The sequence below is a fragment of the Eptesicus fuscus genome, chromosome 8, assembly GCF_027574615.1.
Source record: "Eptesicus fuscus isolate TK198812 chromosome 8, DD_ASM_mEF_20220401, whole genome shotgun sequence".
Classification (NCBI taxonomy): Eukaryota; Metazoa; Chordata; class Mammalia; order Chiroptera; family Vespertilionidae; genus Eptesicus; species Eptesicus fuscus.
In genome coordinates, this window is record NC_072480.1 from 5,132,097 (window position 1) to 5,149,488 (window position 17,392).

Sequence of the window (17,392 nt, forward strand, 5' to 3'; positions counted from 1 at the left end):
ACATACACCATACACAAAAATAAACTCAAAATGGATACAAGACTTAAACCTAAGATGGGGAACCATAAAAATCTTAGAAGAATCCATAGGCAGCAAACTATCAGACATATGTCGTAGAAATATCTTTACTGGTACAGCTCCTAGGGTAACGGAAACTAAAGAGAAAATAAACAAATGGGACTACATCAAAATAAAAAGCTTCTGCACAGCAAAAGAAACCATCAACACAACAACAAGAAAGCACACTGCATGGGAGAACATATTTGCCAATGTTATCTCTGATAAGGGTTTAATCTCCAAAATTTATAGGAAACTCACACAACTTAAAAAAAGGAAGATAAACAATCCAATTTAAAAAAATGGGCAAAGGATCTAAATAGACACTTTGGGAAAGTAGATCTACAGAAGGTCGAGAGACATATGAAAACATGCTCAAAGTCATTAATCATCTGAGAGATGCAAGTTAAAACAACAATGAGGTATCTGTTCACACCTGTCAGAATGGCTATCATCAACAAATCAACAAACAACAAGTGCTGGTGAGGATGTGGAGAAAAAGGAACCCTAGTGCAATGCTGGTGGGAATGCAGACTGGTGCAGCCACTGTGAAAAATAGTCTGGAGTTTCTTTAAAAAATTCAAAATGGAACTCCCATTTGACCTAGTCATCCCACTTCAGAAAGGACATATGTACCCCTATGTTCATAGCATCACAATTTACACTAGCTAAGATTTGGAAACAGCCTCAGTGCCCATCAGCAGATGAGTGGATTAAAAATCTGATACATCTAAAGAATGGAATACTACGTACCTGTAAAAAAAAAAATAACTCTTACCATTTGAAACAGCATGATGGACCTGGAGAGCATTATACTAAGTGAAATAAGCCAGTCATAGAAAGATAAATACCACATGATCTCACTCACTTGTGGAACATAATGAACAACATAAACTGATAAACAAAAATAGATCCAGAGACATAGATGCATCAAACAGACCTTCAAACCTCAGAGGGAAGGCAGGGGAGGTTAAGAGATCAACCAAAGGACTGGTATGCATGCATATAAGCATAACCAATGTACAGAGACAGTAGGGGGTGAGGGCCTGTGCTGGGGGGCAGAAAGAGGGGGGGAGAGGTCGATGGAGGGAAAAGGAGACATATGTAATACTTTCAATAATAAAAAATTTAAATAAAAAATACTCTACCCAGGACACTTGGAGCATAACAACTGGCCTTTCAATGGCTAGATATCATAGAAACTATGAAATGTAAAGGTTGACAGATTTTTAGTAAATTTGGCTCACATATCCCTATTATTCCTTTAAATAATATAATCAACACATTTATTAAAAAATAGAAAACTACAAGAACAGCAATTGAAATCCTAGCAAAATTATAATTTTTCATAATCTCACTTAATTCTAAGTTTAAAGAAATAAATGTAGGAGAATTCTATTAAATCTATAAAATATTTATTTTATACTCTAAATTGTCATCATTAGCACTGATATTAAAAATTTTAATGTTAAAAAATTAGAGAAAAATACCTAGCCTAAGCTTGTACTTTGGATTTAATAATATGAAGCCTATCTATATAGTTGTTTTGTACTATAATATTGAGAAAATATATAGTTTTTCATCTTAGAAATTTTCTTTCTCTGAGAATGAAACACTTGGAAGCAAGAACAGAAAAGTTCAACGAGACAAAATGAGACCACTTTATTGAAACTCAGAAATTCGAATATAAGCAGATCTGCAAAATCCTAGGGGATCATGTTAGATAAATGTTTATTAGACAGAAAGGCAGCAAAATCTATTTGTGAAATACCAAAGTTAAAACAATTTTCTAAACATAATAATAATTAAAATCCATGGAGAAGCATATTGCCCTATGACTTTTTTTTTTTTTTTGTCTTTTGTCCAAACTAATGGGAATCTTAAAAATCCCAGGAAAACTGACTGAGCTAAATCACAGATATATACCAAATTCTCAAAAGATTAGAAACATGTGGATCTATAAGATTAAAATTTTAGTATAAAAGATAGGGTAAAATTTAATTGGTGGTTTAGGAGAAAAGCATTACCACAACCTAAAAGTGACAAGGTTACTAATTCATAAAAAATATAGCTCAGCTAGTATACTTTATGAAGTATAGACTTACATAGAAATCTATCAAAACAGTATTTGGGGAAACTTCACAACTTGATTTATGAGTTCTATGGTGAGATTATTAAGTACTTCTGTTAAAAAATATGCATAATAAAGAATTCTCTTTACTTCATGGTAATAGCACATTAGAAAAGCTGATATCGTTTTAAAATTGCATATAGTTTTTTTCTCACTATACAACACTAGAGGATTTTTAGCATTTTCAGTGGTTTACAATTCATAAATATATATTTGTTAGGGCCACTCAGTGTAATCAAAGACATACCCAAGTTTGGCACAGATGATGATGGGAGGAAATGAAAGAAAAAGAAACAGCTCTTTCACATAAGCTGATAAGAATATTTCTGCATTTTATAATAAAATCTGGTGAAATATTTAAAACTAAAAGAACAAAAGGTTCTTTTAGTTAGGTCTAAATGTTTCTAAAATTTGATATTGCAGTTTACCTAAAGAAAATGAACTTCAAAAAATAAAAAATAAACTTCAAAACATTGGAATTATTCAATGCTCCCTCCACTACTAAGTGGTGAGAAACACCCTAGGCTAACCTAACTGAACACTATTCAATCACAGTCGTTGTTTCAGGAAGCTATTTCCAAATTTACAATCTGGAATAAATGCAAAGAATACATGTTTGCAATAGAACAAGTAAGTTATTGGCTAATAATAGTAAAATCCTAAGTGATTTCCATGGGGGCCTTACAATATTATTAGGTATGATTTAGTTATAAGTAAATGAATAATTGAGTTTATAGCTATTTTTAAACTAAAGATAATTTCATAAATACATGATTGGTACAATAAGACTGTGTTAATTCTGTGTTTGAAACTGGTAGTAATCAGGACTTTGCTTTGAAAGCCTATCATCTTGGATCTTATTTTCAAAAATTCAATCTGATGTTAAAAGATATGTCATAACTTGGGTTTCAGACTTTAGTGTTTCAGAAATGTGTTTACATACTTCATTGTGTAATTATAGCTATTTAAGGTAGATAAGGCAAATAAATGGTAGCTATATTTTGGAAATGTAATTGAAAAATGCAGTTGTCCAGAAGTATTTGTGGGTATGATATCTCTGAAAAGCTGCTCAAAGCTACAGAGTTTGAAGTTAAATTTTTGATGTTGTCACTCTCAATCTATTGAATAGCTGACAGACAATCAAACCCTTCTGGCTGGCTGGCAGCTCATTTTGCCTGGCAGGTGGCAAACAATTAGACACACCAATTTGTGCCTCCTGATGACATTAAAGCATGAAACTAAGTTGTATGCAGGGCCTAGTGATTTGTGTGAAAGCATTTCAAAAATAATACTCTTTGCCGTGGCAACTCATTTCAGACTGCCACCTCCCATTATGGCTTTGAGCAGTGAAGACGACAGACTTGAGTTACAGGCAGTGCGAGGCCGCTTCTGTTCAATCCTTCATCTCGCCCCCTGAGACCTCAATCCCTCCTTTCATCAATATCACCTCATCATTTACATTTGATAGTACTTGAACTCTTGCATATATTAACTACACTGGAGACCCTTTTCCTAAAAAGAATTAAAAATATGTTTTGTGCACCTCAATTTTATTTCTACTTAGAATTATGATTACCCTCCCATTGCATTTTACACAAAAGCTACCAAGAACAAATCAAAGGGTTCTATTTTTAAAAGCAATATTCTCAAAATATAATAAATTTTGAGTAGCTAAGAATATTGGCACTCAGGTGATTGCTTTGTTAAGATTTATTGGGGAAAAAAACCCATTCTAACAATAATCCAAACTTGATTCTCTTATGCAAATTACCATAATTCTCTGTATTTATTGTTTTGTATTTTAACAAAATTTAAATATGTAACTTAAAATTAAATGGAACACAAACTTTCATTACCTTAAGGTGTCGTAACATTTATTTATAGAACTATATAATTAAACATACTTATATTCATATTTATATGCACTCATAAAAACACACATACCCAGACATCCCAGGACCATAAACCAAATAGGACATAAATATGAAATGGCATAGGAACATCCAAGAAACCACATGAATGAGCATCCAAATATTAACAAACTATTTTTAAAAGAAATATCTTTCTATGTTTATAGACCTCTCTTTTTTATTTTATTTTTTATTTTTGACACTTAACACATTTTATCTTATATGAAAATTATTTGCAAACATTTTTATCTCCTTTGTTCAAAATTATTTCCAAGAATTTTATCTCCTCTAAGTACATAATAGACAAAAGATTTAATTCATCTTTATATACTAACATAATGACCAGTGCCACTTATATTTTCACAATAGATTTTCAAGAATAATCTGTAGAACACTGGTTAAAATGTGTAAGGGCAAAGTTTAAATTATATTCCTATACAAAAAAAGATAATCCTCACCCTTAAACACCAAAAAAATTACTGTCCCTAATTTATACAAGGCAGTTTGACTATTTTAGATATTATATTTTGACTACATATTTATTTTGACATTACAGGTTAAGAAACATTTTATTTCCTAACTTGATTCTTTATAAAAAAGAGTTGCTTGTCAATCACTTCACACACATACATTTTTTTTGTAGGAAAATGTGTTTTGAACATTCAGAAGGTTAAAAAAAAGTATGTAAGCATAATTTGGAATATGTATCAATCCCAGTATCAAAGTTAAGTAATATTGTTAGAATTAATGACTATCCTAAAGTAATTTTCTAATGCTGCACATTTTTTAAATAGTAGAATGTATTATATGCACACGTTCTTTGGTTCTAAAATATTTTATTCTTCTGTGGCAAGTATAATGGAACAGAAAACAAAATTCTTGGTACTCAACTAAAAGTTCCTTGTACAATTAATATCTGAATACAAACAGATAAATGGGGCCATGTTATAAATCGTTTAGAACCCTAAAATACCTTTAAGCAATATTTACTTTCAAATGTCTTTCAGCAATAGTTACTTTCTAATACTTGCTTCAAAATATGGCTTTTGCATGGATAATGTAAATTCCAAGAGGAAGATGATCACACATTTAATTTTTTTCCATATATCTGCATTTAAAACTCAAACTATATATTACTTAAGGCAGGCTGCTTAATATCCAACAATTATTACAGTTTTCATTAATAATGTAATAGAATTTTAGAGCCAGAGTAGACCTTGAAAAAAATCTGGCCTTCCCCATTTATATCCATTAACAAATTAAGTCCAAAAAGATAAAATGACTTCCCCAATGTAGTGTAGTCACTTGATGGTTGATTATGATCAGAATCTGAGTTTCTCTATTTCTAATTCAATGTGATACCCTCCATAACATATTGAAACCCCTTTTTTAGAGATATATTATTAAAATGCCATACTGAGATCAATCAAGTTGGTCTGTCACTTAGCTATTATTTGTAGTAAGAATCTATATTAATAAATCTAATGTTTTCAAGACCTCCTAATATTTTTAAATGAACAGATTCAAATTTTCCTCCCATGTGTACAGCACTGTAAGTAATTAGTTTAGTACCTACCTGTCAAAGGAATGAAACTGCATAGGAAGAATAGCTTGCGCTTCTCTTTTCAATGCTGGATCTGGATATGGAATAGGATCAGGGCCACATTCAGCAATTTCAACTGGAGCAGCCACAAGGCTTTTCAATATTTCCTTGACGTTAATGCCTTTGGTTTGACTAATGCTAGATATGGATGGTGCAGGTTTCAAAATTTCACTAGGATTCTCAGTTAAGCTTTCTTGTGATTTTTTCACTTCAGAGGACAAAGTGGATAACAGTTCGCTCATGGCATCAGGGCCTGCACTAGGCTCTAATTCTGCCCCATTCAAGATGCTAACCACATGCTCCTCTCCAATTCCTGAATCTGTATGAGGAATGGAACTTTCTAGCTGAATATCTTCACCAGGGGTTGGTGTTTCTTTTTCCTTTATAGTGTCTGGAAATGCAGCAGGTGTTTCTGTAATGAAAGGAAATGCTTTCAATAAAAAACTCAGTAATTGGAAATCCAGTAATATTAATAAAATAGCTTCACATAATAGAGAAAATAAAACCTGTAATAAACAAAAAGTCTGCTATCTGGATGTGCAGGACAGCTGGGTTAAAACATATCCATATATACCTATATTTGTTTAGTAATCATCAACAGAACCCTGTTTCTATTATAAATCATTTGGCATTTCAAAACAGGTATCTTTAAGAATAAGGAACAAAGTTCCCATACAATTTTTCATAACAGCTCATAAATAATTATTATATGAAGTTCCCCTTTTATCATTTTATTGTTAGCAAAAAATACTGAAGAGACTTTTTATTCTTCTCTAATATTGTCCTTATAATGTCATTTTTATAACTTTTATGGTACTTCAATAATCAATGTCTAATTAAAACATTTAAACTGGTTGAAGATATTTTAAAGTTCCAAGAACATAATACATAAAATTCAAAAGAGTTAATTGCAAAAATCATGTCAAATGATTAGCTCAAAATAATAATTTAATCAGAAAATAATGCTCTTCAAGAATTTAGCTTACATGTGCCTTTCTTCAAGAATAATTATTTTAGAGTACTTATTTCTAGTGAATAAATATAAACTTAAATTTATGAAAACTTAATTAGAAAAATATAGGTATGAGATACACATATAACATTACCAATTAAAATGGATAAAAAGAAAAATACCTTTAAACTATTAAATTCATATTAAATCTCATAATACAAATGTTAATATAATAAACTTCTCCATATAATAAATAGATTTATGTAACACTTTCAAGAATAAAGATAAAAAAATGAAACCATAGCCAACACACACACACACAAATAAATAGTTATAAAATTGTAAATGATGACCTTAAAAAGTTTATCTAATCTAGAATATGATGGAGATAATAACAGATCTTAATTTTATAAAGTCATGATAAAGAAGAAAATAAGATACTGCATGAAAATTATTTGCAATTCCTCCTTAGATTCTTAGTAAATGTTAGCTAGTTAGAAATAATGTCTTCATATTATTCAATATTCCTAATACATAATATTTAGTTAAATTCATTAAAACAATCATCTCTCACAGTTCAGTGTTATATTATGCTCTTCCTAATATTTATTAAGTAGGTTTTAGTTTTGCATGTTTGTTTGAAATAAAATATTAGTGTAACATGATACTAATATTTAAAAAGTGGGTGACCAATATGAAAAACAGGGTAAACCTATTCTTTGATGATCCCAAGACTAAGAATTAAAATAACTTCACAAAAGTTTTGAGACAACAAATGATTTCAGTGGTACTGCAGGGAAAGCACTACAGAAAGAAAAAGAAGAGATAAAGGTAACAATTTGGATTTTTTTATAAAACCTTGTAAAAGAAGGTTAAGACAGAATACCATCAGGAATAAACTGGAAGGGAAAGAATCGAGATGTTTATGGAATATCTAGCTTAATGAAAAAGAAGCACAGTGCTCTGCCACTAATTGAGGAAGAAAGCAAAGGAGGAGTGTATTTGTTAGAAAAAGAATGAATTAGATTTTGAATCAATTAAGTCTTCATAATCTCTGGGATAGTTCTATCTGCAGGTCAAGATAAGTACAGACATATATTTTGGGAACATTTAAACTGAGGTGCTAATCAAAACTTTGGAAGTTTCACAATAACCTTAGAGATACAAAATGAGAAGATGTTGAAGGCAGTTTTTCCACTATCAGTGATACTACTCAATTTATTTAGTACATGTGCACCTACAGATAATACATTTTTGGAGAGAAAACAAAAAGAACTAAGTAATAGTATTAATATTTCTGTGACAATAGGACTGAGAATGTAAATGCAGAAACAAAATGAGAACACTAACATCAAGAAAAGATAAGTATCATGGTTACTAGAATGGGCCAACTTTTCCTACAGAGTTTAATTATCAAAAGGTGTATAATCAAGTCTACCACTTCGCCTAAATTTAACCAACTTATAGATTTGGCCTACATTTACCCTAACGTGATGTCTCAATATCTTTACTTAAGGTGTGTTTTACATCAAGAGGTATGGGAAAATTGTAAATGTTTCAAGTTTTATTAATATGAAGTATAAACATTTTGCTAGCAAACAAATATCAAAGGAAATAAAAATTTTAATTTTAATCTACAGGGGCCATATAAAATATTTATCTATGAAACATAATTGTTTGATTTTCTATTCAAGTGACTCTCAATGGACAATTAAAATCCATAACTCATGCTTGGCCAGTGTGGCTCAGTGGATTGAGTATCGTTCCATGCAACAAGAGGTCACTGGTTCAATTCTAGGTCAGGCACATGCCAGGGTTGCTAGCTCGATCCTTAGTAGGGGGCATGCAGGAGGCACCCAATCAATGTTTCACTCTCATGGATGTTTCTATCTTTCTCCCTTTCCTTTCCTCTCTAGCTAAAAATCAATAAAAACACATTTTAAAAAAATCTATAACTCATCAACTAGATACTTAAAACTCCCCCCCCCCAAAAAAAGGAAATTTTATAAAAATGAACATTATTAAACTTTCAAATGAATCATCAAAATATTTACACAGCCCAGCCGGTGTGGCTCCGTGTTTGAGTGCTGACCTATACACCAGGAGGTTGCTGGTTTGATTACTGGTCTGGGCACATGCCTGGGTTGTGAGTTTGATCCCTGATGAGTGGCATGCAGGAGGTAGCCAACTGATGTTCTCTCTCAGGGATGTTTCTATCTCTCTCTCCTTTTCCCTTCCTCTCTCTCTCTCTAAAAAAAAAAAAAACACCCAATAACAATACGTTTAAAAAAATAAAATAAATATTTACATGGTAATAAGAACCTTAGTTTTATTTTTACTGTAACTGGTGAAAAAATATTTCAAAAATGAAGCAAGCAGTAAATTTAATATTTTAACAAAAATTCTATTCAAATAAATATGTTTTGTAAAGCATACCCTGTGTTCATGTTACATAGAAACAAAAATTAACACCAATGGAAATTTTTATAATAGCAATTCTTTTTAAAAATAAATCATAGTCAAAATATTAATTTCCCATTATGTATTAACATGTTTTACAGAACATGCTCTTAGTTGATAGCATAAATATCAGCTTAGATAACTTACATGTTTTATTGTGACACTCTCATCAGTTTATCCTATATAATAAAAGCATAATATGCTAAGTGTCCGACTGATTGGTTGAACTTTTGGTTGACCACTTGACCAGTCATTATGATATGCACTGACCACCAGGGGGCAGATGCTCCGACTAGTAGGTTAGCTTGCTGCTGGGGTCCGGCCAATCAGGACTGGACGATAGGGCCAGACACGCCCTGGAGCCCTCCCACAGCCTCTCCCTGGCCGGCCAATCTCCTGCAGTCCCTCCCCAGCTGGCCAGCCCCATAGACCCCAATCAGAACTGGGCGAGATGGCCCCAATCGGCCCCATCGCTGGCCAAGCTGAGGGACCCCACACATGCACGAATTCATGCACCAGGCTTCTAGTATAATAATGCAGGAACATTACTAGCCTAAGTGATCTTAACCTCCTAGGAAACAGGCAGTTGGAAGCCAGATGCCTCTTCTTTTTTTACTGTGTTTCACTGAGTCTAATTGAATTCATCTAATAAACTTTGAGAAAATTATGGGATTAAGTCTAGCAAATAACATGATTTCTACATAGAGATCACATTTATAACATTCCTTCCTCCAAAAATCTTGTTTTACAGTGACTTATAAAGTGTTTCAATATGTCTGACCTATTAAGTTATTCATATTGGTATTTTCCAAACTCAATAATAACATGAAAAGTAACATTCAGCTCCTTGTTACTTTAACACTAAATATTATGTTAAGATTAATTATTTCATCTTCAAATAGTAATACTAAAGAAACTAAATCACATTAGAGTGATTTAAAATAAAACATTAATATCTGTATATAACATATTTTGTTTATATTAAATCCAAAAAATTCCAAGTTACATAAAAATTAACCAGAATTCCAAAGAAAAAACATAGATAAAATTTTAAAAATCATTAGAGTTCATTTTATATAACAAAAGAATGCAATAAGTATTGAGTAATTATTTTCAATTATATATATACTAGATGCCCAGTGCACGAAATCATGCATGGGTAGGGTCCCTAGACCTGGCCGGCGATGAGGGCCCATCTGCGGGGCGACTGGCAGGATGATCGGGGCCTCCCGCTCACACCCGCCTTGGTCAGCCTGGCACCACCCACTCAAAGGCCCCACCCCCACCGCCAGTCGCCTTCCTCTGGGGTGACTGGCGGGATGATTGGGGGGGGGGCCCCCACTGGCACCTGCCTTGGCTGACCGCTCACCGGCCCTGCACCCCACCGCTGCCGCCACTCGCCTCCCTCTGCGGGGAGACTGGCGGGGTGACTGGGGGCCCCCACTGGCACCCACCTTGGCTGGTCTGGGGCCTGCAGGCTGGGGGCAGCTCCAGTGTTGAGCATCTGCCCCCTGGTAGTCAGTACAAATCATAGTGACCAGTTGTTCTGCCGGTAGTTCTGCCATTCGGTCTATTTGCATATTAGGCTTTTATTATATAGGAGATACACACACACACACACACACACACACACACACACACACTAGAGGCCCGGTGCACGAAATTTGTGCACGGAGGGGGGGTTGTCCCTCAGCCCAGCCTGTACCCTCTCCAATCTGGGACCCCTCACGGGATGTCCGACTGCCCGTTTAGGCCCGATCCTGGTGGGATCGGGCCTAAACGGGCAGTCGGACATCCCTCTCACAATCCAGGACTGCTGGCTCCCAACTGCTTGCCTGCCTGCCTTCCTGATTGCCCCTAACCGCTTCTGCCTGCCAGCCTGATCACCCCCTAACCACTCCCCTGCCAGCCTGTTTGCCCCCAACTTCCCTCCTCTGCCAGCCTGGTCACCCCTAACTGCCCTATCCTGCAGGGTTGATCACCTCCAACTGCCCTCCCTTGCAGGCCTGGTCCCTCACAACTGCCCTCCCTTGCAGGCCGGGTGCCTCCCAACTGCCCTCTCCTGCTGGCCATCTTGTGGTGGCCATCTTATGTCCACATGGGGGCAGGATCTTTGACCACATGGGGGCAGCTATATTGTGTGTTGCAGTGATGATCAATCTGCATAGTACTCTTTTATTAGATAGGATAGAGGCCTGGTGCATGGGTGGGGGCCAGCTGGTTTGCCCTGAAGGTTGTCCTGGATCAGGTGGGGGTTCCCTTGAGGCGTGGGGCGGCCTGAGCGAGGGGCCTGTGGTGGTTTGCAGGCCAGCCACGCCCCCTGGCAACACAAGCGGAGGCCCTGGTATCTGGAATTTATTTTCCTTCTACAATTGAAACTTTGTAGCCTGGAGCAGAGCCAAGCCTGGGGCTCCCTCCGAGGCCCGCAGCCATTTGTGTTGGGGTTATAATTGAAAATTTGTTGCCTTAAGCGGGTGGGCCTGGCCAGGGTGTGCAGAAAGCTTTGCTTCCCCTGTTGCCAGCGGCAACCCTGGCCTGCTCTCTCAAGCTCCATTCTGCCGCCATTTGTTTGAATTTGTTTACCTTCTATAATTGAAACTTTGTAGCTTGAGTGGAGGCTTAGGCCTGCAATGGCTGGCAGAAAGCTTGGCTTCCTCTGTTACCTAGGAAACCTTGCTCTCTGTGGCTGTAGCCATCTTGGTTTGGGTTAATTTGCATACTCGCTCTGATTGGATGGTGGGCGTGGGTTGTGGATGTGTCAGAGGTATGGTCAATTTGCATATTTGTCTATTATTAGATAGGATATATATATATGTGTGTGTGTGTATATATATATATATATATATATATATGCACACACACACATATATACATATACACATATACATATGATTCAAATTTTTTGTTTGCTAAGTGTATAAAAAATACTTCAGGAACTCAACATTACTACCAAAAAAATATCCAAAATAGACAAATTATAATTTAGAAGAAACCATTAAGAGGCAAAAAGATACTTTCAATTGATGCTTAGGCTATGATGTGCAAATCTGTTTGCGAATTTTGAGTTCAATGGAGAGCACTGAGCTCCTTGGATTGCTAGTAATCACTTTCATCAAATTAAGACCTTTTCAGGACAGTATTTCATCAAACATTATTTCTTCCCTTTCTTATTTCTTCCATTTCTCTTTCTCTCCTCTCTTCTCTAACTCCCATATGTGTATGCTGCTTCACTTGATGGTATCTCATAGGTCTCTGTGGCTCTCTTCACTTTGTTTCATTCTTTTTTTTTTTCATTCTGTACCTCAGAGTATGATAATTGCAATGGACCTTTCTTAAAGTATGATTCTTTCTTCTGCCAAGTCGAACCTTCTGTGGAGACCCTCTAGTGAATTTTACATTTTAGTTATTAAATTTTCAACTCCTAAATTTCTACTTGGTTCTTTTCTATAATATTTCTTTATTGATATTCTCTTTGGTTAGACATTATACTAATATTTTTAATTCTTCAGAAAATATTTCCTTTAATTACTTGAGCATATGTGTAATAGCTGGTTTAAAGTAACTGTCTAAAGTCCAACATCAGGTTGTCCTCAGGGGCACTTTCTATTGAGTGTTCTTTTTTTCGCCCTGTGTGTTAGCCTGTTTCTTTGCATATTTCATAATTTTTTGTTGAAAATTATACATTTAAAACACATGATGTGCCAATCCTGGAAATCAGGCCCCCTCTGATGGGGTTCATTGTGTCTCTGTTTGTTTATTGAGTCTCCTGAACTAATTCTGTAAAATCTATATTCTTTGGCACCTGCAGCCACTGAAGCCTTCACTCAGCCAAGTCATCAGTTAATAACTGGACAGAGATTGCCTTCAGTGTCTTGAACCAGTAAGACTTGTACTCAATGCTAGAGATCCTATGTGTATATTGGAGCATACTTTCAACACTTATCATGTTTACAACTCTCCCTTGCCCTTTACTTCCTGCTTGCACAGGGCCTAAAGATTATCCAGAGGTATATGATTAGGGCCTTCTCAGGTCTTTCCTGGACCTCTGAGGAAAGCCTCAGGAATATGAACATCTTATTTTCAGATCTTCCTTTTAAGGCTCTTGTTTGTCGTGGCTAGTATCACCACCTCAGGCAGTTGCAATGTTATGGAAAAAAAAAAAAGTTTTTGATAATTATTTTGACAAATACCTTGGAAATAGGCTTTACTCACCAAGCAAGCACGGATCAGATAAAATAATAATGGAGCTTTACCAAAGGGAGCTGCCAAACAATGCCCAAAAATGGGACTTTCTAAAACCTGTAAACCTAGTTGGCCTCCTTCCAGTAGCTACTAGGCTGCTGGTTTTCACCACTGCCATGGCTGACCGGCTGCTGGTTTTCAAGGTTAATGCAGAGCTGGATGGCAAGAGGGCAAGTTAAGTCTCCACAAAGCTTGCTATTCTCATAAAAAAAAAACCTGCAGTTTTTCTTGATTTAACAATCTTTGGATTGTTTCAAACTTCTGATTACTTTCCAGAGAACTAAAAAGGGATTGTGACCATTTTTGCCAATGTTCTCACTGCTTTTATGGAGGAGTTTTTTGGAGGTTCTTACTCTACTCTTTCACAAGTCCTGCCTCAAAATGATGTTTAAGCTCCAAATTTAAGGACAGTTCCAATTTGTACATTTCTGTCAAATATAAATTATAAAATATTCACATAGCCCTAGACAGTTTGGCTCAGTAGATAAGAGCGTTGGCCTGTGGACTGAAGGGTCCCAGGTTCTATTCTGGTCAAGGGCATGTACCTCGGTTGTGGCTCATGTGGGAGGCAACCAATCGATGTGTCTCTCTCACATTGATGTTTCTCTGTCTCTCCCCCTCCCTTCCACTGTCTCTAAAAATAAAAATTTAAAAAAATCAATGGAAAAATATCCTCTGGTGAGGATTAAAATAAAATAAAATATTCACATAAACATGTCTTGCTCTTCCTTTGCCTTAGCTTATTTGTACTTTTTCTCTTCTCAAAGAAAAAAAAATACATTTCTCTAATGTAATGGAGGCAGCCAATAACACTAATAATGAAATGCCAACATAGATGTATAAAACTTTTCTTGAGTTGCAGAGAAATATAAACAACCAAAAGTGGTATAACATTATTAATATCAATTAGATGAACCACACATTGTATTTTATATTGGGGTGGGCAGAAGTAGGTTTACAGTTGTAATACAAATAAATACAATCTATATAATAAAAACCCAGTGATCATTACGGCGGAACAACCAGAATGACCAGTTGCTATGACGCGCCAGCCGCAGGGGCTGCCACCAGCGCTGCTGCTGAGCCTGAGGGGCCCCGGGGCCAGTTGTGTGGCTGCCGCCCACGTGCCAGTAAAGAAGAAGGCAAAGGTGGCCAGCGTGTGTGTGCAGCTTGAGATGAAGGCTCTGGGGGACGAATGCAATCAGCTGGGCACAGAGATAATTGTCACCACGGCTGGCAGGTCAGGGTGCCCCTCTCTCTGCTGTAACCCTCCCCACATGGTGCCAGTCTCAGGCAGCGGGCTTTGGCTAGATACACGCGAGCAAGACTGAGAAACAGGATGGGGTGCATGGCATGGCCACCTGCAGGTCCCTCTTGGTATAGGCCAGTTCCTTCACTCTCCAAGTCTCAGCTCTAGCGATAGCCACCAGGCGTGCTGGGCCACAGGGTACTGCTCGGGAGGCCAGGAAGGCGGCGGAGAGAAACCCTGTGGACCTGACACCCGACCAGCAGCCCAGGACCCGGCACCGCCAGAAATGGACCGCTCAGAGCACACCGAGCTTGGGGGGAAGGCAGCCTCCTGTGAGGGGCCTTGCCACCAGCCAGCTCCCGGTGGATCCCACCTCAAAGGAAACTCGGTCTTTGGTTCCTTAGTTCAGTCCATCCCGGCTAAAGAGGAGCAGCTGGGCACATTTTAGGGGAGAATTAAGACTCTAAAACAGTGTGTTCTGTTCCGTAGAGATTGCTACCCAGTTGTCTTAGGCTAAATTCTGGGTGATTGTGGGGCCTGGCTCTGCCACTGGGGCCCACGTCTTCCAATTGCCTGTGTTTGTTGTAAGGGCCCAAAGAGAAGGGGAACAGTTTTTCGATGCAATGGGTTTGACCAACAGACAAAGGCGAGTGCCGGGCTGTGTGTATTGTACACACAGACACCAGCTCTGAGTCCATTTGGCCAAAGGGAGCTCAGGGCCTGTGTGCAGAGCCTTCTGGTGGTTTCTGTTTCCTTACTGAGGCCGTCCTCCCTGGGGAGCCTGGGGCCCATGCTCAGCTCCAGCTGAGTGGGTCTTCTCCAGGCCCCACCCCCTGGCTGGCCCCACCTCCAGTTGACCCCCTCAACCCTGATCGGGGTGGGCCGGCCAGACCCCACCCATGCAAGAATTCATGTACTGGGCCTCTAGTAAATAATAAATAACAATATAGGACTAAACTGTGACTTGCATGCTCACAACTATAAACCTGCTTTTGCCCACCCCCATATATGATTAAGAACTTAGGCTTTGAAATTAAGATTGTTTTACTTCCAATCAAGAGTTATTCATGATTTGTGATGCAGGATGAGCCATTTAACTTTCCTCAGCCTTATTGCTTTACCTGTAAAATGAGCATAACAGTACATACATAGTTGTGATTATTAAAGAACATAATTAATGAATATCTACCATAAAGTAATATTTAACTAATAAGTTTTGTATCTGTTACAGTCATTATGGATTTTACTATTATCATCACTACCATCATCATCTATATTAATAAGAGGGTAATATGTTAATTAGACCGGACACCTTCCTGACGTCCTTCTGGACAAAGCCATGGTGGTGGGGCTGAGACAGAGGCAGTTAGGGGTGATCAGGCTGGCAGGGGAGAGCAGTTAGGGGGATCAGGTTGGCAGGGGAGAGGAGTTAGGGGGATCAGGCTGGCAGGGGAGAGGAGTTAGGGCGATCAGGCAGGCAGGCAGGCAGAGGCAGTTAGGGCTGATCAGGCCGGCAGGCAGGTGAGTGGTTAGTAGCCAGCGGTCCCGGATTGCAAGAGGATGTCCAACTGCCGGGTGGACATCCCCCAATGGGTCCCAGATTAGAAAGGGTGCAGGCTGGGCTGAGGGACACACCCCCCCTTCATGAATTTCATGCACCAAGCCTCTAGGCCTATATAATAAAAGGGTAATATGCAAATCAACCAAATGGGGAAATGACTGGTCGCTCTGACATGCACTGACTACCAGGGGGCAGATGCTTAACACAGGAGATGCCCCCAGCCCACAGGCCCCAATCAGGCGATCAGGGCCTGCTTGCCAACCTCTTGGTCCCTTCCCCCCTGCCGGCAAGCTCCGATGACCCAATGGGGAATGGGGAACTGGCGGTAGGTGGTGGTAGACATGGGCAGCGCCAGCAAAGGCCCCTGCCTAGCCAGTCGCCCCACACACAGAGGGCAACCAGTGGCAGTGGGGGGAGGGGCTGCCAAGCGGGCTGAAGGGCCAACCTCTCAGTCCCTCCCCTGTGCTGGCAAGCCCTGATCGCCCGCTGGGGAACTGGGGGTGGGTGGCAGCGAGGGGCGGAGCCGGGGAGTGGGTGGGAACTGCCAACCTCTCAGTCCCTCCCCTGGCTGGCTGGCATTCTTTCCCACAGCCTAGACACAGGCCTGCCCACAGCCGCAGACAGTTGCTCCTCACTCCTCCCTACCTGCTCCCTGAGGGGGAGGGAGAAGCCATCAGCAAGGCAACAGGAGTTGGTTAGGTGGGTTGTTGAGAAACCTGTCTCCTGATTCTGCTGAATTCTAACCGTGTTCAGAATTCCGTGTTCTCTGCTTAAAGCACCTGATCTTAATCTCCTCAGTGGTGCTGCAACCTGAAATCTAATGGGACCTGTTTGTGGGATGGGTTGTTGTGCCCCAGGACTCTGAAAGTAGAATCCTCCAGCAAAATGACACAGTGAACGTTCAGGTGAGACTAGAATGACCCTGATAGTGCCACTGGCCCATGGAACTCTCTCGGGCATTGGGCCCACACCCCATCCCTTATCTGAAAGAAATTCCACACAAAAGCACCTCCCATGAAAGGGCCTCCAACAGGGGAATCACAGCCTCCTACCTGGGCTCGAAGTACATCCTGGGCCGGACCCACCTCAGGTGCAAGATGGCAAATGGGGAACCAGGGATAGGTGGTGGCGGGGGGCAGGGCCAGCTGCCAGCAGCCGGGGAAGATGGCCCTGATCACAGACCAGGCCTAGGGACTGTACCAGTGCAGGAATTTCATGTGCTGGGTC

At 38.8% G+C, this 17,392-nt stretch overlaps 1 protein-coding gene across 2 annotated transcripts in view; it reads right to left on the minus strand.

Moving 5' to 3' along the window:
• The window catches only part of NBEA (neurobeachin), an 896,160-nt gene that overhangs the window by 542,309 nt on the left and 336,459 nt on the right, over nucleotides 1-17,392 (minus strand). For both annotated transcript variants that reach the window (XM_028135810.2, XM_008158996.3), the window contains exon 31: nucleotides 5,675-6,113. In XM_028135810.2, coding sequence (XP_027991611.2) covers nucleotides 5,675-6,113 — 439 coding nt within the window. The remainder of the gene's footprint in view (nucleotides 1-5,674; nucleotides 6,114-17,392) is intronic.